Raw genomic sequence first — 22468 nt, 5'->3', positions numbered from 1 at the left:
AATGCACTGCGCGTGCGCAAAGCAGTGACTGGGTGGCTGCTACGGAAAGAGATAGTGGACATTACATTATCGATCGTGAAATAACCTCTTCTTATACTGAAAAACAGAAAACAGAACTCCCATCGTTTTAACCATTACGTTTTAAACACATGCCTCAACAATGAGGTAACCTTAAACGTCCCTAAGTGAAATTTCCATTTTGCAGGGCGCTGATTCCTTTAGGCGGGCCTTAACTGAATTAAACGGTTCTGTCTGTGGGCGGGTGCTCATATTGATTGACATGCCTATAGACCATTGCCATAACGCGTTTAAACTGTACCCCTAGACGTATCTGGAACTGTCTGAGTGTTAACCAATGGGCAGTCACGTCAAATGTACGCTAGTTTTTTTTTTCTTTTTACAATTCTCTTGTAAATAAACGAATGACAGAGACGCTGTAGATAGTGGAATTGCTACAAAAAATATCTAATCAATACGGGATCAAATTACTCGACTGTCTGTTAAGGTAATTAAGCTTTAATGTTGTCTAACTAATGACAAACAGCATGAATTCATACAACTACAGACATCGCTGTAGCCTGAGAAGTAATTGAATGACAAAGCAATGAAAGATTAGCTGCTAGTAGTAAAGCTAATGCTAACTGCTGACATTACCAAGCCAATTCAGCTCTTTTAACCCACCGTTGGCAGTTATTTGACAACACTGTAACAAGATAACAGCACTGCCACAGCAATAGCTAACCGTTATTCTCGTGTCAGTACTTTTATTAGTAATCATCCGTTGTAACTATCTGACGTTAATGGTTAGCTTGCTCACTTGTTAGTAAAACCAGCGAGTGTATAGCATTACACCGAAGTATGAACTAGCTATATCGCGCCATCGTCGCTTTTACGTGCATTTAAGTTATCTGTGCGAAGAATCATGCTGCCTTATATAAAGTCACGTTAGCATATGTTTCTATCCCATTACGTTGCAGGCTGTTGTGGCTACGTTGATGTCAGTCCCAACCGCCAGTTTGCTGTCACCCTCTAGAGTCAAACTGTATCGTGCTACTCGGGAAGCTTGTGGCCAATGCCACAGGCTCGACCTGCCGAGAGAAGTGGACTGTCAACCTCGAAAAGAGCAGGCAAGTTGGACTCGACAGAGCTGTCCTGTCCCCTCGTGGCTGTCGGACTGAAGAAGGAGTGCCTGTAGATTGAGCATCAGTAAAAGCTGGCATGTCGGAGTTAAATAAAGACGTGGTGGATTTGGTTTGGGGGAGACCCTCCAATGGAGTGTCTGCCTCCATATTCCGAAGATGGACCCAAGGTAACAGTGCTGTGTCTCAGTATGGTGATATGAATGAAAGTGGTTTTACAGAACAGGAAAGCCTTAATATTTTTCTCAAAAACAGCAGTGGAGAGCAAAGTGTGCCCAGGTTTTAATTCTGTCAAAATCAGAACAACAGGTCATTTCCATTGTTTGGTCTTTAACTGAAGGTCAGATAAGCAGTTAAATACCCTGCTGCTGTGCATGTAGTGCTGTGAACACTGCACATAATCATTCCTGCTCTGGAGTTTAGCCTGAATTTGCCCTGTGGTCTGCTTGGTTGACTCAAGATTTTCTCTTCATCGCAGGATTTGTTTTTAGTGAGAATGAGCACACGGCACTGGAGCAGTTTGAAGGAGGACCGTGTGCTGTCATCGCACCTGTCCAGGTATGGTCTAGTTCAGCCTCTTAGTACTCTAAGGGCCCAGTCTCAGTGTCCAGCATATTACCTAAGTTCTGAGTCCTGACAGACTTCCTGCATTCTCAGGGGGTGGAAATACTTAAAATTGTATGGTGAAGAATAGGAAATTTAGTCTGCAGCATTGCACTCTTTCAGAATGTACACCTTTTACAAGTTGACTCTGGAATTTTACAGTGAGGCAGTTTTACACACAGCTTGGGATGTGCTGTCTTAGAGCATCTATAATTAGCTTGTCTGTGAGTCTTATAAATATATGCGTTGTTTGCAATGCTTCATAATGGTTGATCATATATTAAAAATTTATATAAAAATCAAAGTTTGTGAAGGTGGATTGTGGACAAGCAATACATAGCAAGTGTAGCACATAGAATATTTTCTTGAAAATTTGGCACTGAGTTTGTGTTTCTTTGCAGGCTTTCCTCCTAAAGAACATTCTCTTCAGCAGAGAAAGTTCCAGCTGGAGACAGATGTCAGGTAGATTGTACACAAAAAATAGTTTTTGCTCTTGTTTTATATAGTTAAATGTCTTCTAAAGTCATGCATGTTTTATGCTCGTGTCTGTTAGAGGAGGAACAGAAAGCAGCACTGTGTTCCACTCTGAGTGAAATCTTGGAGTCCGCCTGCTCCAGCCCCTCCACAGGGTTCTGCCTGGTGACCTGGGCCAAGGGACAGAGCCCACATACTAGCACACATACAAACACACAGACACAGTCACAGTCGCAAACACAGGACATGCCAGAGCCAGAGAGCAGCCAGCCGCAACAGGAACAACAACCCAGTGAGTCCTGCATCTGTGAGATTCCCACTTGAGAAGCACATTCAGTATGACGGTGCACAAACATATGAATGCTCACTTGTTCACCCAAGCCCAGTCTTTACTGTTAATCGCATAAATAGTAACTTTTAATGGCTAACTGTTTGAACGTGTGGAGTTTCCCTGTGTCATGCTCCGATACTACAGTGTCTGTGTGTTTTCTTGTGCCTAGCTGCTTTGGCTGCTGAGGATCTTGGCTTTGAGCGATTTCACAGTGTTCTCCAGTAAGTGACACTTAATATTCTCATCGCACCTAACTCCTTGCACCATATGCTCATGACTGTCTCCTGTTGTCTCAATGCAGGTAATCTTCATATTAATAGCACTGCAAGTTTCTTCAGAGATCTCACAAATTCTTGCTTTACAGTAGCCAATATGCAGTAGTGAATAGATAGAGAAGTACATATTTATCAGATGATAGACCCCTTTTAAACTTGGTATTAAAATATGATCTATATCCAGACACACAATCCAGATAAGGTAAAATGCCTGTTAATGCAAGATGTAAATGCATCGTGATTGGAATGTGATCAGATCTGGAGGTAGTGTGGCTGGCATTGTGTTTGGACTTAGGTAGGTGTAAAAGTAGTCCACAACATGATGGCAACTATCCACAACAGGGCATTGATACAAATACACGCCTCTGATTACTGATTATACATCTGTTCTTGCCATGTAAGTGCCGAGAGATGTACTATTCAGCACAACTGTTTGAAAATTGAAATCTGTACAGGTGGGAAATGAATTATACAGAGCAGGAAAAAAGTGTGTGTGCAACTGTGTGAGTTGCAGTCATTTGTGCATCTGATCTGCTGCTAACGTGCCATGTGATTTATCTAGTCAGAGTAGCTTTCCCATCAGTGCTGCCAGGACAAACTGACATGATATTTTTTTATTCAGACTGTTTTATATTGCTGAATTTAAAAGAGGGGACAAATAATTAAGAATTAGTTGTAGACAGTGTTTCACAAAGTTGATACATTTTCTCCTAATTTAACATCTCACAAAACTCCGATTTTTTTAGTGGAGTCTGGGACTAATTTCCTGCCATGTCAGATTTCTCACATGCAGGCTTTGATCTGGAAGGACAGATCAGATTTTTCAGTGAGGATATCGAGAATGCATGAAAATACCAGGTGCAACGCAAGGGCAAGATCTGATCGTTTATTATCCAGATAACTGGATACAGATCCCGTTTTAATACCAGGTGTAAATGGACTGCTAGTATCAGCGAAGGGATGGTATTTCATTCATCTAGTCTGCAGGAATTGACTTTCACATTGAATTAGCTATTTCACTCCACTCACAAGTCAACGACTCAGCACTTTCACTGATTGCCTAATAAAAAAAAATCTACCTCTCACTACCTTTCTTACACACATACTGTCTGTCACACATGCACAAACTAAACGAATGCAAGGCTTGCCAGATGAATAATGAAATTTCATCACACAGCATAGTGGCAGCTAAAACCGCCGTCAGCAAAAAGCCGTGCTGACTCACAGTGAAGAATTGCATGCTAAACTAAGACAAATCCACTCGCAAGCTTTGCAAGGTGCAGCAAAAGGGTAACTGCGCCAAACAGACAAGCACAGATTTTTCTCTAATGCAGTTTATTGATTTCTGCCTTATTGTGAAAGTTATCTTTACCAACTTGGCACGACAGATGCGACTAATACATCAATCTCGTCAATCCTAAAACCCAACAATTCTTTGGTGTTTTGAGTGTTTCATTAATCAGCTTAATGTTTGTTGCCCTTCCTGCAGTAAGCGGACTGTAATGTCAGTGTCTGGTCTCAGAGAGGAGGTGCTGTCTCTCTACCACACCTGGAGGGGGAGCTGTGGAGTCTTGCTTTTTCTCTACTCTGTTATCCTCACCAAGGTAAAGGAAAGAAATAAGTAGATAAAGATATTAGATACTGATTGGAAATGATGGCATTTAGTCATCCTGGTCGGTCATTTTAAGTCACTGGATCAATGTTAGAAGACGCTAAAAGTAAATGCAGAATTGTCTCTTTTGGTCCTCTCTGTATAGGGCATAGAGAATATAAGAAATGAGATCCAGGACACAATGGAGCCTCTCATAGATCCTGTGCATGGCCATGGCAGGTAAAAGGAAAAAAAAAGAGAAACGTAATAAAGGGTACAGCATATGTTACGTTGTCTCCGAAACTCTTGACATCTCCTATCTTATCTTTTCAGTCAGAGCCTGGTGAACCTCCTGGTAACTGGCCACGCTGTCTCTAACGTCTGGGATGGAGACAGGGAGTGCTCTGGCATGAGTAAGACTTGCATGAAGTTACTGCATTCACACACAAACAACAGACACATGCACGCAGACTACACTCACAGAGCTCAGTGTTGTGGCCCCAGAAAACCACAACCACCAGAGGGCAATAATTCTTATATCCCACAGCAGTTCACAAAAAGGCACAAATTCATGCCAGTTTGATATAATTTAACAAAATTCTCATGTCGCTGCTCTTTTTCCTCCCCCTGTCTTGTAGAACTGCATGGTATTCATAAACAGGCATCAGTTGGCTTCCTCACGCTTATGGAATCACTGCGTTACTGCAAGGTACGGACACATACAGGTTCCCACAGCAAACTGCTAGTCTAATGCTTCTTCATGGCAAATATGCAGAGGATTTGGGATTTTTTTGACAAACACTCACTATGAATTGAGATGGACAGCCACTGTATACAGTAAGATGAGAGAGTGCTAGGAAGACAAATAAACGCACAAATACTTGTGACTGTGAGATGTGAGACATATCCAATATGTGAGAGTACAAACCACAGTGAGAGCTCCCGTGTGAAAATATGTGTTTGGAAGGAACAGTCCCAACAGACTAACTGTAAACTCCCCTCTCTCTCTCTCTCTCTCTCTCTCTCTCTCTCTCTCTCTCTCTCTCTCTCTCTGCCTACACTTTTATTTTCTGCCTCACATGTACCGAAACACACTTTCACTAAAAATAAATCACAAAAGAGGTTTACAAATACACATGACGTGACACATTTTAGTCTTCTTAGAAAACAGGAATCTTGGTTATTTATTTATCATTGCCTATTTACAGAGTTCATGTCTCACCCCAGCTTTTTTTGGGCTTGCTTATGTTGGCAGAGTAAGCAGCCATAATAAGGTAATAACAAATAAATGGTTGCCAAAGTAACTAGAAGGCTGGTAAGAGTGAGTTAAGAGACCAACTCATATTGAATAAGGAGAGGTCTGGTCATATGTACGCAGTTTATTGTTCTTGTATGGAAATAAACTTCAAGTTGGATTTGATGCCACACTTCACAAGAGCAAGTACTGATAAGAGACGATGCAAGTGAAAATGAGCTGAATATTATGGACTAACACACTGTCATCTGTTACACATTCCTTTTGTGTGTGTGTGTGTGTGTGTGTGTGTGTGTGTGTGTGTGTGTGTTTCAGGTCGGGGCATTCCTCAAGTCTCCAAAGTTCCCTATTTGGATCCTTGGCAGTGAAACGCACCTCTCTGTCTTTTTCACCAAGGCAAGTTCAATGCACTCGTCCATAAGCAACCAAACACATGTTTCACTCACGCAGACACACGGTGTGTAACATAAGCCAGTCTCCTCAGCAGGTTAGAAAAACTAAAAATATGGAATGTGCTTAAAAGATTTAATATTGTGCAGGTCAGATATCGACATGGGGAAAAAAGAGAGGGAGAAGGGGAGGGGAGGGAAAAATGAGAGCTGGAGATAGTCATATATGGCCAGTGCTGTTTCTTGGCTTTCCACCTATCCAGCATTAAGAGAAAAAAACACACACAGCACACACACACACACACACACACACACACACACACACACACAATCATTCATCTTCATGCTCTCTCTGTCTCACGCACACAAACACACGATTTTAGTTTCTCAGCCATCTGTGATCAGCTAAACAATGTGTGGTTCATAATATATGACCATGATGTAAACAGCTGAATTTGGACTCCAGTGAAAACCTCTATTTACAGTATACCTCTGTCTACCTTCACTGTCAGGTTAATTTCAACAATATTGATCACACATTTTTCTGTCCTGGCACTTTGTTGGAATTGTTTCCACTGCATCTCAAGAAATGTGAAGAACGCCGAAAATCAGACTAAGATGTCAAAACAGCAACTTTGTTAGAGAAATGATTTGATAAGGAATGAGATAACACGCTGTTGACTGACTGAAAAGGAAATAAATGTTGGAAAGGAGAAGTTAGGAGATAAAAGGAAGGATAAAAAATAGTAAAAAGGCATGACACCTCGTCTAGTCTCCCTCGTGTTTTTCTGGGTCATTTCTCTGCTTTAGTGCTTAACCACAGTTAGCAAGCATAAGCTCTATCACATGCCCATTGTCTGCTTTGTTAGTTGTTGGGAATTGTTGTTTACATGTCAGTATCACCAAACAAAAATTCCTTGCCCACCTATTTTTTTTTTTTTACTAATACCAGTGCAAGAGTGTAGTGAATGACTACAGTCTGTGCTGCAGAATAAACCCTTGAGCCATCAGAGAGAAGTACATCCGAGTAGATAGCTTTTGGGTTACGGTCCAGGAAACAAAACTGGAACCAGATTCATGTGGTCAAAATGCAGGTAAAATTTCTAGACTTCCTAAGAAGGTTCCTGGGTTCCAGAAAAAAGGATCAAGATATCCTACTCAGATATACATTGTGCATGTGTGTGTGTGTGTGTGTGTGTGTGTGTGTGTGTGTGTGTGTGTGCGCACATACATACAAGGTATAGACTGCATACCGTAATTGGGGTCAACCTTGTAACTGAGCAAAACTTTGGCTGTTGCATAGAGGTATGAATCATCAGATCGCTACACTAGTGTGGATATGTGCACATGCGCACACGCTCACCCAGTTGCACTCAAACAAGCATGTTTATCATCTCTATCCGTAACATGTAACATAATACGCTGCTGTAACATGTGTAATAAAGATGGCAGTTTTGGTTGTAGCAAATCGATTCTCCCTGCTGTTAGGAAAATGGCACCAGAGAGGCAAAAAAATCCCAGGCAATCATCTCCGTCATAACGCCACACCCTTAACATACCATTGATTAAAAGCTCAGTTACATGCATTAAGCTCGCCTGCTAGGCGATCATATGTTGGCTCAGTGATGACCCAAAGTCGTCATGCATGCACTGATGACTTACCAATTGCTACAACTCCCCCGGCACTGGTGACATGTTCACATACACACATGCACACACACATACACAAACACAGTCTGACTCTTACACACACATTCCAGAGCACAGGGAACCTAATCCTGATTAGCATTAGTATGTGTGTGTGTGTGTGTGTGTGTGTGTGTGTGTGTATGTGTGTGTGGCTTCAGGTGAATGGCTTCCTGTAGGGAACGTGATTCCAGAGTTCCCATCTGGATCCAGTTGTCCCACTGGAGACACACACACACACACACACACACACACACACACACATGCATGCACGCACATGTACTGACGTACATGGCTGACGCCACACTGTGCCAGCTCTACAGCTTTGTGACCCTCCTTGAATTGGAGTCTACATTTAGAGCTAATTTGAAGCACACTGAGATTTCCCAGGCTTCGTGATACAAAAATACACGCTACCTGGTTATGTAGCTTTTAGTTCCAATATAGAGCCAACCCCACAAAAGCAGAAAACCTGATCCCTGCCTCTGATGTGTCAGCGGCTCCTGTCTGCCATTGGGGACGGGTGTGTATTCCCCCGAGTCGCTGTCAGTGTGACTGTGGCTTTCAGACCATCAGCTTAATAGCATTAGTTTTTATCTAATCTGCCTACACAAAGCCCATTTCACCATCTCTGATCCTTACCCACAACACCCCCCACACTCTTTCTCTGTCCTCTGTTCTATTAATGTGTGTGCATGTGAGAAAGAGGCTGAGTGTATATAATGGCATGTAATGGGATCTGTTTTTGGACAAGAGTTTCTGAGACGCCAGAGGAAGGACAGAAAGGAAGAAAGACAGACAGAGAGTGAGGGAGAAGAGGGAGAAGAGGGATGGGATGATGGATGAGATGTATCATGCAATATATGTAAAAAGGATTCTTTCTTCCTTCCGTTCCCCCCCACTCGTCTTTGAAGTAACTATCCACTCTAGTGTATAGTTGGTCAGTTCCCCAAGAAAAGGAATCCCCAGCGCACCTCAGCCAACCTCTTCAGATTATTGGTCCCTCATGGGAAAGAAAGAGGAAGAAAGGAAGGATGCACTTTAAAGAGTGGTGCAGTGGTCACTCAGGAAAGGGGGGAGCCGGTGCTCCTGTGACATTTCTCATCACTCTTTACTCTCCTCACTGAGTGATGAGGTTCACAGGCTGTGTCTCAGCTTCTCCGGGGAGTTAAATGTGTGTCTTGTGTGAGTGTGTGTGTGTATGTGTACAGTAGTCGGGTTCTGGGTCAGTGATTTACTAGGAGAGAGAGCAGCCGCTGTGGCGCTCTGTGTCCCTTAAGACTCCTGCTTCTGTCTGCACACACATGCAAAATGTCCTTCAAGGACTGGCAGGGAGCAGGAAATGAAAGCGTGCAGACACACTTACTGTAGGTCAGACTTTATAGGCATAATTACAGTAAATTTATGGCAGTGCCAAAGGGGCTTGACTAAATTGCTGAAAATCCTTATTATAATTTGTTATTAATTAATAATTTGATTCATTAATTATAAAATACTCTAAACTCAATCTCATTTTCACCTTCATCCCACTGCCTTCTTCGGTCAATGGAATTTCCCGGAGATATAAATAATAATATCGAAAATAATCACACTGATTCTCAAACCAGGAGACTGTAAACTTCAAATTTATGACGTTGTATTATCACATCAATATAATATGTCAGTGGTGCATTTATAAATAAATATACTGAATTATGCTCGCTCCCCACAGTGTAGTGAAAGGTAGCTGGAATATTTTAAAAGAGCGACAGGAGCGTAAGACTTTCCAGCCTTCTGTTGAAGAGGAGCGCTTTCTGTTCCTAGTATGACCAGGGGCCGCGGGCCACACACAAACACTAGATAACAAAGCGGTGTACATTAACAGTCATTAATAATCTGTGGCAGGTCAGACCAAGGGCCATTGTGGTAGAATGAAAAGCTGTCTGTGTCAGTGTGTGTGTGTTGCATTATTTTCCCCTGTCCCCTGTGTGTCGTTCGCTGTTATAGGACCCATCATTACACCATGTAATATCCTCCAGTGTCTCCTCTCTTCTCTGGTGAGACACAGTCTTTCTCATCCAAGACCGCTTCCTAAATCATTACTTTGTCCTGTCTGTCACACCTGAAAACACACACACACACACACACAACCATACAGTAGATACTGCATGCACTCCTTATGTAGCAAGAGAGACAGGTTTTCCGTTGTTTTCTGTACTCGTAATCACATGGGACACAGGCTAGTTAAGGTCAACAAAACAAACACACATAGACCCTACATAACAAGCCCTCACACACAGACTCCCTCCTCAGGTTCCTCCTCAGCCTGTCATGTAGCGAGGTTGTTGCTGCCTGCTAGGAACAAGGCAGGGAGACACTGTCCGAGACCTCCGCTTTGTTGTCTCGAAACCGATCCCTTCAGACGCACTCTATGGCCACTCAGAGCCTCTCAGCACACACAATAGCCCTTTGGGTGGACTGGAGGGAAAGAAAGAGTAACTCAAGTAAAGTACTGTGCCTACCTGTCTTTCCTGAAGTACCTACCTGCATGAGGAGATAAAGGATGAAAGGGGGAAGGAAGAATAGAAGAAAAAGTCAACGGTGGGAGGGTAGGAAATACTTCAAAACTGGAGTACCTACTTAGCACAGGAAAAGGCAAGTGAAAAGGGATAAAACTGGGAAAGAGAAAGGCCAAGAGAGGAAAAAGGCCTACAGGGGATGAGTTGTCAACTTAAGAGAGCCAACAGTGCAGATGGCTAGAGGTGAAGGTTTAAGCAGTGCTCAGTAGAACTTCCCAAAAAGACAAAAATGGTAAAGAGGTTTCATGGTTATCAGCTAAACTTGGTAGGGTGGGATGCAGGAAATCTGGTCTAATGATTACAAGGATAACACAGATACTGTGTAGTGCATACGGTCTGATTTGATCTTGTGCTATGGGACAAGATGTATCAGTTTGATACATCAGTCTGATTTCACTGAAGAGACACACATACACACTGTTGCTTCCACCAAAGCCTTTCTGGTCATTTGAAATTGTCGGCTTTTAAACAAGACATGCTTGATCTCAATGCATGTATTCTGGTTCTGCTCAGAGCAAATGTTCTGCACTGCTTTGTATTTTTAAGTCCTTGGCCTGGTGTGTGTGTGTGTGTTGCTCTTGCTTTGTTCCCGCGTAGGGTAGCTTGTTGTTGTTCTGTTAAGGTTGCACTGTGGGGATTGGAATGTGCTCCTCGATTTCATAAGGCACACTGACAAAGGACCTGGCATCAGTGCAACTGTGTGTGTGTGCGTGTGTGTTATTGTGCTGTATTTCTGCATGAACATGAATATTTGCACAGATTGAGAGGATGGGATACCAGCTTTTTTTTTTTTTCCAGTATAAGCAAACAAATTTTGGCAGCGGACAGGCCTGATTATTGCACAGATTCTCTCTCTTAACACAGACACACACACACTGAGACGCAGTGGGATCGAGAGGAAAGAGGCTGAGGCACAAAAACGCACACTTACACACACCTTCCCTGTGGAGTGTGTTAGCTCCATGACATGTTTTCCAACACAGCAGCATCTTCCTCAGGCCTCTAATAAAACACAGATCAAAGACAGGCGGGCAGACCTGTCATCACACACACACACACACACACACACACACACACACACACACACACACACACACACAGACGTCATATAATTGCTGCTGATTTTGTGTGTGTATGTGCCTGATCATGTGCTCATTGTCTTTTCTATCATTTTCTATGCTTTCATTAGTCTCACATTAGCTTGTGCAGACAAGCAACAACGGTATGTTTTGTTTTGTCTGATGACCACTTACAAGCGTAAAGTGTTGTGTTGACATCCTGTAACTGTGGTGTTACCAGGTGATTTGCACAGACTGTGTCCATCCTTCTCTGGAAGATATTAAACAGTGTGCAGCGAGCTGTGGTTCACGAGGAACACTGGACTTACAGCAGCAGGACTGCGTGTGGCAGACTGAAGATCGATTTAGCTTCTCATCACTTCGGGAAGAGATACGTGTTTTCTTAGTTGAGGTGTACTGTTTATAGGCACAATACGAGTTACAGTTTTTCAAAACAGTTCATGTTTCAAGACACATATTTCACTGTTAACCCTGCATGTAGTGAGTTCATCTTCAGACTGCCTTTGACCGCTAAGGAACTTTTTCTTGGCATTTTAGTTCTCCCGGGACAGCAAAATGACCCCTGTCCAACCCTGTAAGTGAGACACAGACATATCTAACTAATTACAAATGTACCGTCAGATTTATGGAGCCTGTAATGTTAACACATCAGGACCCGGCCGTACCTTGTGTGACAGAACAGTGTGTGAGTGTGTGTTTGTGCATGTTTTTCTTTGCATCTGATGAGCCGGCAGCTGGGAGTCATCTCTTCTCAAACTGTCCCCCAGAACCTCTCTCCTCTTCCCTCCTCCCCCCCCTCTCCCCGAGTAAGCTCTGAATACAGTAATAAGTGGACCATGAAACCCTAGCAGCCTGCATGGATCTGAGGCTCAAGCTTTAATAAAGGCCAGCTAAAGGAGATGAGCAGGGTTCATTTGCTTTCCAAAAACACTGTGTGTTTGTCCAGCGCTTCGCTGTCATAAATACACTTCCTCCCTCTCTCACATGGAAGAGCAGTGAGAACCCTCCAACTCTCGCCTACACACTTTGTGTGAGGGTGTGTGTCAACTAAGGCTATCTTTTTATAGTGTCTAATATCATCCTCTTTGAAAAATACCCATTCTATCTCCTCTGAGCTTTTTTTCTTTGTTCTTAAACTCCTCTTCTCGATCCCTGGCCTCGGCAGTCGACATGTCAAAGTATCCTTGGGCAAGATACTGAACCCCAAATTGTTCCCAATGCTGTGCCGTCAGTGGGTGAGTGTGTGTGAATGAATAACGCTTGTAATGTGCTGGTGGCTTAGCCGCTGTACGAATGCGTGTGTGAGTGGGTGAATGCAGACTTGTGTTATAAAAGCACTTTTAGTGGTCGTTAGACTAGAAAAGCCTGCCATCATATCCCTTCTCTGGCTGTGTCAAGCTGCCTCCCTGATTTCTCCCTAAGAGCTTTGTGTCTTCCGCCTTTCTCAGTGCAATTAATCTTGAAAATGAGGATGACTGTGCATGCTTTCAGACACACTCTCCTCTGTAGCGTTCATGTTGTTGCGCATTTGAAAAGCGACGGAAGTAGGCGTGTGGAAAAATGGAGAAAGGAGAACATGAGAGAGAGGTTCAAACCTTGCTCACCTGGCAGAGGCGAAGCTTGTCAGATTCATTTCCCAAAGTTAGAATTCCCATTTAATCAGCATGTACATTGTCGGCCAGTCAAAAGGGGCATCACCCTCTTGTACGTGCATACACACACCCCCTCATTTCTGATCTTGCTGCCAACACTGCTCTTTCTAAACCTCACCAACAAACAAATACTGTAGCGCTTGTCATAAATCACGAGCTGTATATGTAAGACTCGATTTCCTGATTGTGTGTTTGGAGTGAAAACAAGCCGTCTAACTTTATCAGCAGATCAGTTAATACCCCAGTGGACTCCGGTGATTGCACGAGCCCCTCAGATTGCACATACTGACACACACACACACACACACACACACACACATACACATACACATACATGCACAATGTACATTGCATCACACACTGCTGCAGTGGGTGGTACTGCATGTTGACTGCATTTCTTCACTGTGACGATCCAAGTCTGTTCGCTGTGTGTAGATGTTGGTGGTTTGTGCTTCACGCCACTCTGTTCTAATGTTTCAACACTGACGATGCCACATTCTTCCATAATGTGATCTAATTCTCCCTCTCCTCCTTGCTCTATCTGTTCACTGTCTTGCTGCAACTCTCCCAGTCTCATCACTTTGATCTCTATGCGGTCACTTTTCGGTCAGGCCTCTTCATGTTGTCATGCACAGTTTCACACTTTATTCTTCTCTTTCTCCTCCTCCTTTCTCTCTCTTTACATTCCTTCCCATCGATCTGTTTCTCCTTACTGGCTGTCTCTGTGTAGGAGATGTCCCTGGTAGGTCCAGAGTCTCCATCAGAGCAGGCGAGGAGGGTCTTCCAGTCCTTTGATCCTGAAGGTAATGAACAACAACTGTGTGTATAATATGTGTTGTCCACATTATCATTATGTCGCTAATGATTCACTCCTGCTCTTCACCCCCTGCATGCTTGTTTTTATAGACAGTCATACTTTATGCTCTTTGCTCATTAGTATACCTGCTATATGAAAGTCCTGGCACACAGATATACTTCAGTTAATCCAAATTTTCACTCCATCGCAACTACAGTCACAGACAAACAGAGGAAACAATATCCTGGCCTTGCTGTCTTTCTCTCCCCTTCTTCCTGGTTGAGCAGATGCATTTATAACCTCCACTGCCCCCCCTCGCCTCTTATGTCTTGTTTCTTGTTTCCATTATTTTCTTCTGCCGGCAGAACGGGGGAATGTTTCCCTCCCCTCATCTCCACTGTTGTTGTTTAGGTTGGTGAGATCAGCTCCTTCAACAGCTGAGTCAACCATCCTGCTCCCTTCATCTCCTCCTCTCTCTCCTAAACCTCCCTCCCTGTCACTGTAGGTGACTGGGGTAAAAGGCGAAGTGAAGGACACATAGAGTGACACACTGAGGATAGAAAGTTAAATAGAAGACAGACTAAAAGATGAACCAAAAGTCGGAAGTCTGCAGCATCCGTTTGTGTAGCTTTGAGATTATAGTGTGGGACGTTTGTGTGTGTTCATGAGCACTTAGAGACAAGAAAGCGCAGAAATTAAACATTTAGTCCTAACATCTGCTGTGCAATGTTTTCCTTCTGCTGTGGAGACAGGAGAGAGGAGGGAGAGACGCAGTGATGAGGAGTTCCACTCAAGACATGAGCATGTTCGCAGCGCACACTTATCCATGTCGCCATATCCAAGAGTGTTCAGCTTAGCGCGAACATTCAGAGTTATGCGTCCTTATTGTGAAATGAGGTGTGCTGTTTTCTGTCACTGTAAACAACGTTATTCACTCTCTGGCTTGTAGGAGCGAGATGCTGATTTGTAGGGATCTGTGTGTGTGTGTGTGTGTGTGTGTGTGTGTGTGTGTGTGTGTGTGTGTGTGTGTGTTTGGGTGTGTGTGGTACGATGCGGTCTCGCCTGCTACAGTAATTTCAACAACAAATATGTAGGCTTAACTGTCTGTCTTTGTTTCTTTCCTTGTTCTTCATCTGTCCTATCCTGTTGCACATTCTCACATCCACCACTGCTATTATCTGCCGGGACATTCTGCAACCCATATGGGCTTTTCTCACACACACACACACGCACACACACACCCTTTGCACACACTTGTGCAAAACCACACACAAATTCATGCAGAGGCTACAGTTGGTGCATCCGCAGGCATAAATGCGCATGTATGCACACATGTAAGGGGGATGTACTGTACATGACACACATTCACATGCCATAACCAGCAGTACAGTTGAGTGCTGTGTAAAAGGGCCATAAATCTGTCTGTGTCATATGAAGAGTCAACACAGCTCCCTGTGTTGTGGAAAAAGGGCGCCAGACGCTTTCACATGCAGTACAGTGACTCACCAGACATGTACACTCTGTAACCCACACTCTCAGCATGTTCTTTAATATTTGGGTTTTGTCATTGTCCCGATGTAGAGTGTGTGTATGTGTGTGTGTTCCGGCTGGCTGTCAAACTGTCAGCTGTCACACTGAGAGAATAACATCTGGCACTGAAAAGGCAAGATTGAGATGCTCGAGAGCGGACAGGCGGAGCGCTCGTCAGTTAATCTTCTTCACGGCACACTAGGGGTTTGTGTGTGTCTCTAAACAGGCCACACAGGCACATGTTTAAATGAAGCAAGTGCCCAGACACACGCAAATGCTCTTTCGGGCAAAAACACATGTTCGTGTTTAAAGCGTCTCCTCTCAGGTAAAGCGATCATCACAGCCATGGAATGTAGGTCAGAGAGAAAGGACAAGGTGAGCGTGTTCTTCAGTTGTGTCTGATGAGTTTATTCCCCAGGGTCCGTGATGTAAATGCTGTTTGTGCCGTGTGTGGGTGAAGGCCTCCCCTTGTTTTTAATGAAAGCCTCTATGTTATGTTTTTTTGCGGGGTCAGCCAGTGCGTCAGTCTCTCTTTATGTCTCTCTCTCTCCCTCTCTCTTCAGATAATGGCTTCATCCCAGAGTCTCTGCTGGAGGACGTGATGAAAGCCCTTGACCTTGTCTCAGAGCCCGAGTAGTAAGTGCTTGCACGTTCAAGGCTTTATGTTTGTGTGTGTGTGTGTGTATTTCAGCTTGTGTGTGTTTTTGTGTGTGGCACCTGTAGAGCTTCTAAAGTTCTAACTCTTAAGTCACGGCCAGGCCAGGTCAGCAGCCCCATGCTCATGTTTCACTGCGAGGCTACTATAACTTAAGACCAGGGAGAGCCCACTATAAAAGCTCAGGAAGAAAGAAAGAACGAAGAAAGAAAGTCAGAAACAGGTTTAGAGGGAGATCATTAATGGCAGGAAGAAAGACTGAGAGAGGGAGGAAACGCTTTAAAGTGCCGCTTCAAACAGAAGCACGTTCTCATCTGAGGAACAGTAAGCCCTAACGCTGCGGCCGTGGGCCTGGCCAAGGAACTGGACTACTGATCTGCTCTGCAGACCCCCAGATGGGCGATACATCACAACACAACACAGCAAACTGGGGAGAGACTCCCAGTGCAAACAGGCGAGTCTCATTCCTTACCACACAACGAGAGACTTATTGCAGGGATTCCACCATGTGAAAAAAGCCACATTTTTAGTGCTGGGGGATAAAAGTCTGAATAGGAGTATCTGTAGTAGAAGTACTAAATTACTGAATTGAAGACTTTGCTAATACTGTTCTCAAGTTGCCTGTGACTTAACATTTCCACGTATCTTATGACCTATGACCATCAGCTGCTATCATTTGTGGTAAACCAACTTTGTAGACCCTGTTTTCAGCAGAAGTCAGGATGCAGCTCCAAGGAATTGTAGGCTTTTGATCATTTGCTTCATAGTGTTTCCGATATGTACTCATACTCAATCTGTTATCAAGAAAAACTATAAACTCACTATGGATTACACACATCCAATAACTGTGTCATGCTCAGTGTATGTGTTTGCATGCACCTCCTCATGTCCAGTCCATTTTTAAACGGTGACGTCATATAGAGTCATGCATTGGATACAGTGTAAACCCACCATAAACAACTAATCCCCTGAATGCCCATCAACAGACAACCACTTGTTGATAAAAATGAGATGGACATATTCTCCTTCTCTCACCTCCCTGCAAAGGGAGCAGAAGGCTGGCTATAGAGCAGCTCATCTGATAGATCTGCATCTTTTAGGAATTCAGAGTGTTGTTCAATGACACTTCAGCGGGGTCACCATCTGCTCTGTATGCTGCCCTGCTGCAAGTGCTACTTGTAAAAATCAATATATGGAGAAACAATCATTGCCCTCCCTCTGTGTCTCAGTATAAACCTTGCCTCTCTCTCCTCACTGCCTTAAAAGGACAATCTGAGCTGATTTTTTTTATCATGGTGGAATAATGATAACACTGATCTAACACGTAGGAATGTCTGGAAAGAGGTATTATATTTAGTTGCACCGTGGTATTCATGAAAACATGCACACACTCACCAAAACATGCATCATCAAGTCCACGCTGAGAGATGAGGTGATCTTAAATCGGTTTTCATCCAGAAAGCATGACAGACTGTTATTTTTTTTGACTGATCTTATGGCTCCTTCTACTCCCTCTCTTTTTTGACCTGCGTGTTCTTTCTGTTTTCTCTGTCTGGATTTCTGGATCTGTTCACTTTTTATTTACGCCCCTTCCTATCTGTCTCTGTGCCGTCTCAGTGTCAGTCTGGTAAAGACTAAACTGGATCCGGAGAGTTTGGGCATAATTCTTCTTGGCCCGTTCCTGTTGGAGTTTTTCCCTGATCAGGTATGTCTGTGTGTGTATGCGCAGAGGTGGACTTCCACTTCAAATATACACACGTAGTGCGACAAATACCCTCCACCAGCCATACAATCCATATCTCAGTTAAAACAGATGGACAGAATAGCCATACATAATGTCTGGGTGACACTAATGTCTATTTCCCAAGCATGTATAGAGTGCTGCTTTAGCAAATCAAAGATTTCAATGCCAAAAACATTCCTGTGGTGTCTCATGTGAAATGTATGCTTGTGTGTTCGCAGAGAAGCTTAGAAAAGAGCGGTAAAGACGCCTTTTATGAGGCAGAGCGAGCGAGGAAGACGGGAGAGGGAGAGATAGAGCGGAGCTGTGTTAAAGTGATCAGGGATTTAGGGACTCGCCAGAGGAATGGCCCCCGAGCCGCAAAGAAATTATACTACCATTAGCCAACTGGACACACACACTCAGACACACGTGGGATTGAGGTGAGGGCTAGGGTTTCATATATAGGCATATAAACACGAGAAGCTGGACACGCTCTCAGACAACACACCCTATTAGCATTCTGCACCTTTAAGCCAAAGTCCACGCGAAGTGTTTTGGCTCAGTGTCATCGTTCGAACGTTTTGTAGTGTGTTGGCTGCTCTCTGGTAATTGGAGGTTGGCTTCGCTTCAGTGCAAAAATACACACACACTTAAATTTAGCACTGGGATTTAACATTAAGCTGTGGTTGCAGGCAGAGATGTGTCTGTTTGACTGTTTGGTACAAAAATGTTCTGCGTCTGTGGGTCTTCAGCTCCATCTCTGTTAGAACAGCTCGCCCAGAGACTCTCAAACAACATTGCATGTTTTTCACCCTGCTCCCCGCCTGTGTTTCAGGATTCAGGAATCCCAGAATCGTTTCCCATCTACCACTACAATGGACTTAAACAGTCCAACCACAACGAGAGGGTAAGACACTCTGTCATATTCAGGTTTTTCATAGCAGCTGATGTTGGTGGTTCCTTTTAATATTGTCTGTCTCTCTGCCTATTACAACTCTTCTTTTCCTGTCATCATTCACACACACACACACACACACACACACACACACACACACACACATACACAGTTGGAGGCAGCCAGCCACTCCAGAATAAACAGTGGCTATTGCAAGCCTAATAGCCTGCCCATCCATCCAAAAACCCAGGCTTAGCCTCCTATTTCTCCAAGTCATTTCAACGCGGAGGCCACTGTCAGCAGCCTAGCTGTGATAGATGGTCAAACACAGGCCTATTAAGAAAGCTTAGTTTGATGGATGATTGTCAGTGGATGTAGTTGGTGGCCGTGCAAAAACCTGTTACTCAGGAATATCACTTTCTTCATCTGTCAACTTTGTCCACTCTGTAAAGCAGCTTTCTTTCCATCCCGCCACCTGAAAATGTGGGAATGGCACCACATGTGTGCCTACACAGAGAGACACACACACACACACACACACACATATGCACATGGCAGTAAGGCGCCTATAAGGTTGTGATGGCAATTCCATTCCCATAGCTCCAGATGGGAATAACAGACATGCTGACAGCAGTCCCCTGTAGTTGATGTGTGCGTCTGTGTGCATGCATGTGTGGGTGTGTGTGTGTGTGTGTGTGCCCACTCTTATGAGTGTCTGTTGTGTCCTTGCATCCCACCCCTGACCCCTTCAGAGGAAGCATCTGAGAAGAGATTAATAGAGTTGAAGCCTGTCAAAGTTGGCACAAAGTGTTTAAACTCTCTTAAGTTAACTCTGTGTAAACTGTGTGTTGTCCTTCGTGTGTGCGTCTGCATCTGTGTGTGTTCTCAGGTGGAGTACGTGGAAGGGACAGCTTTGGTACTGGGTTTTGAGGACCCCATGGTTCGGACAGACGACACTCCGGTCAAGCGCTGCCTACAGACCAAGTGGCCCTACATCGAGCTACTGTGGACCACTGACCGCTCCCCGTCACTGAACTAGCACTGACACAGTGTGCGTGTCTGTGTATGTGGATGGACCACTACTTCTCCACATACACACACACACACACACACACACACCCCTCCCTGGCTTCCTCTCTGCACATTGACCCTGAAAGGTCAGCAGATTACGACGACCGACACGTATATGACGACGACGGCGAATGAGAAAAAAAAACACAAATGCACATGAGAGACTGAGACAAATCCGTACGTGGACTAAACAGTCATGCCTGAAATCCATCCTGTCATTCTCACTCACACATTCCACACTAATGCAGACTCACCTTTTACAGTTCATGCTATTGTCTGTTCACCATGGCTTGTAATTGACACGCAGGATGTTGACATGATTATTTAAAAAGAAAAAAAAAAAAAGTGAATGACTGTTTATTTTTACAGCTCTGCTCTGTGCCGACACCCCTGCTACAGTTAAGCAGTAGACAGCTAGACACTGTTTAGAGAGCAACACTGGTTTGGTTGAGTGACTCGAGCGTGTCACCGAATCACTTTCTGAACCACGTGAGCAGCCAGTCGACTGTGAAACACTACTGTTAATCCAGCTATAGGACTGTTTGAGGGAAAACCTACCAAAGCCTTCCACATATGAGAACACACACAGATTCACAAACACACACTATCACACCCACTTCACAGCGTTTACAGCGTAAAGGGACCAACCCAGTGACAGAGAGCTGGAGATCTGAACAGGTTTCTTCAGTGTTTTCACCAAGATGAAGCTGGTTTAGGTGCTTTGTGTGTGTATGTGTGTGTGCGCGCTTCATGCACCACACGAGGATGGTTGGCCAAGTGCTCATGTATTTATTATCACACTCTAAGGTTCTGGAATAAACACTTTTTTGTTCAAATGTCGGGTGGTTTAGTAGATTTAAAGTCATAGATGTCCTCCTCTGTGTTTTTCTTATAAATATCATGTCCTGACCCCGACGTCGGACAACCTCAGATTTCAGGATGTCCGAGGTCTGTCTGAATGCCCTCAACACTAAATCACCGACTAACTTGTCTTTTGTGTCCCCAGAGACTCTAAAATCTGAAATTCACTAAATCTCCAGGACACTGATGGAGACTTAAGTACCTCTGCATAAAAAGAAAATATCCCCCCTAAGACAGAAATAAATTTGTTTGCTCATCATCATAATTTACCAAAAGAAGATAAATGAAAAGTTGGCATCATGACAAGTGGCAAGTGTTGGAGAAATTTCAATTTATACCATTTAAGAACTGAGTCTTGGCTCAAGACAAGACTTAGAGTTATCATACATTGGTGTTTGTGTACATAGAGATATCCTTCCTCCAGTATGCGTCTCTTCACAGGAATGTTGCAATGTTGGCTGGGTGTGTGTCTAATGGATTTGTCTAATGGAGAAAGGATGTGATCCTAATCTGACACAACAATCTGCTTAACTCTCTTTATGAGTTTGTAAAGACAGAAGGGAACGTGGGCACCGTGTGTAGAATATAAAGCACTACTGTGCGTGTGCAATAATCAATCGAGAATGACCAGCCGTAAAAAACCTGTGATCAGAACGCACTGGCAGCCTGACAGGACTTAACCTGAGCAGCATGTGAGCAAATGTGTGTACTGCTGGAAATGGGATATCTGTGAGAATTTCATTGGATGCAGGATGGTGGAGAAAGTGATTAAAATGAAAATGCGTCCACACACATTGAAAGTGCATTAAGACATGACCTGGCGTCATAACACGGCCACGCTAAAGCCAAAAGGGGCAAAGGAACAGGAATATGTCTGCCTGCTGCCTCCTCGCTCCATCACCATCACCATCTTTTTTGTCAGTGAGAAGGAAGTAAAGGAGCACATCTGTCTCCTATGTGCTCATGTTTTGTAGATGTTTTTTCCTCTATTCATCTTAGATTTACATAGAAACAGCTGAGAAAAAACAGACCCACTCCCTTCTCTCTCTCTCTCTCTCTCTCTCTCTCTCTCTCTCTCTCTCTCTCTCTCTTTCTCTCTCTCACGCACACACATACACACACACACTCCCCTGTTGCGCACAAAGCCTCAGGAAGATGTATGAGGCTGAACCAAGCTTGCACTAATTAAATGAAACAATAAAGGAAGGAGACAGGGTTACTTGAAGAGATGGAGGAATTGATGGATGGAAGGAAATGTGTTGGAGGTGGAGAGAAGGTCAGGTAGAAGGTGTGGAGGGCAGAACCTTCTCCATCTGGCAGGTCAAGGTTTGGCTTTTCCTCATACACTCTTTACCTCACCTTCTCACCTGGGTCTTATCAACTCGCCTGACAGGAAACACACTCCAGTGCCACACTGACCGCGCTGCTTCTCCACTACAGGTTTACTACGCCGCGAGGCTGCAGCTTCACTCATCACTAATGTGCCCATAAAGCTTAGATTAATTAAAACAAACTCCCCGAGCTGATAAACAGCAGACGAGGAGTTTGCGTCGCAGTAGGTGCCATATTCACCTCTCTCCCTCTCTGCCCCCCCACACAAGCACAGAGAAAGTGTGCTGAGGTAAATATACGAAAAAAAACAAAACAAAACAAATAAGCTGGTGTAGCCTGTCACCTCGTTAAGATTGTTTTTCATTACAGGATATCATTTCCAGCAAGAGGGAAATATGTTGCCTCTGAGTTCAAAATCGCCTGGTGTTGAGTGAAACAATGAGCGGAGCCAAACTGCCTGAACTTGCACGACTCAAGAGATTTCTTCTCTATAATAATTACTGACATAATTACAAGAGATTATTCTCAGCGGGGGAAATGCAGCTCTTGATGAACGCTGTGTTGTTGAAAAGG

General features: G+C 43.9%; 1 protein-coding gene across 1 annotated transcript; it reads left to right on the top strand.

The window, feature by feature from the left end:
* Positions 1–395: 395 nt before the first annotated feature.
* mindy3 (MINDY lysine 48 deubiquitinase 3) lies at positions 396–20565 on the top strand. The gene is made up of 16 exons (XM_076737186.1): positions 396–505; positions 978–1309; positions 1618–1697; positions 2144–2204; positions 2296–2508; positions 2717–2768; positions 4312–4426; positions 4580–4653; positions 4747–4826; positions 5052–5122; positions 5984–6064; positions 13763–13835; positions 15922–15994; positions 17631–17718; positions 18572–18643; positions 19521–20565. Exons 2-16 carry the CDS (start codon positions 1219–1221, stop codon positions 19668–19670), a joined length of 1374 nt encoding a protein of 457 aa, XP_076593301.1. The 5' UTR covers positions 396–505; positions 978–1218; the 3' UTR covers positions 19671–20565.
* Positions 20566–22468: the final 1903 nt, after the last annotated feature.

Source organism: Chaetodon auriga, chromosome 8, assembly GCF_051107435.1.
Source record: "Chaetodon auriga isolate fChaAug3 chromosome 8, fChaAug3.hap1, whole genome shotgun sequence".
NCBI lineage: Eukaryota > Metazoa > Chordata > Actinopteri > Chaetodontiformes > Chaetodontidae > Chaetodon > Chaetodon auriga.
This window is presented reverse-complemented; position numbering and strand designations above follow the sequence as displayed.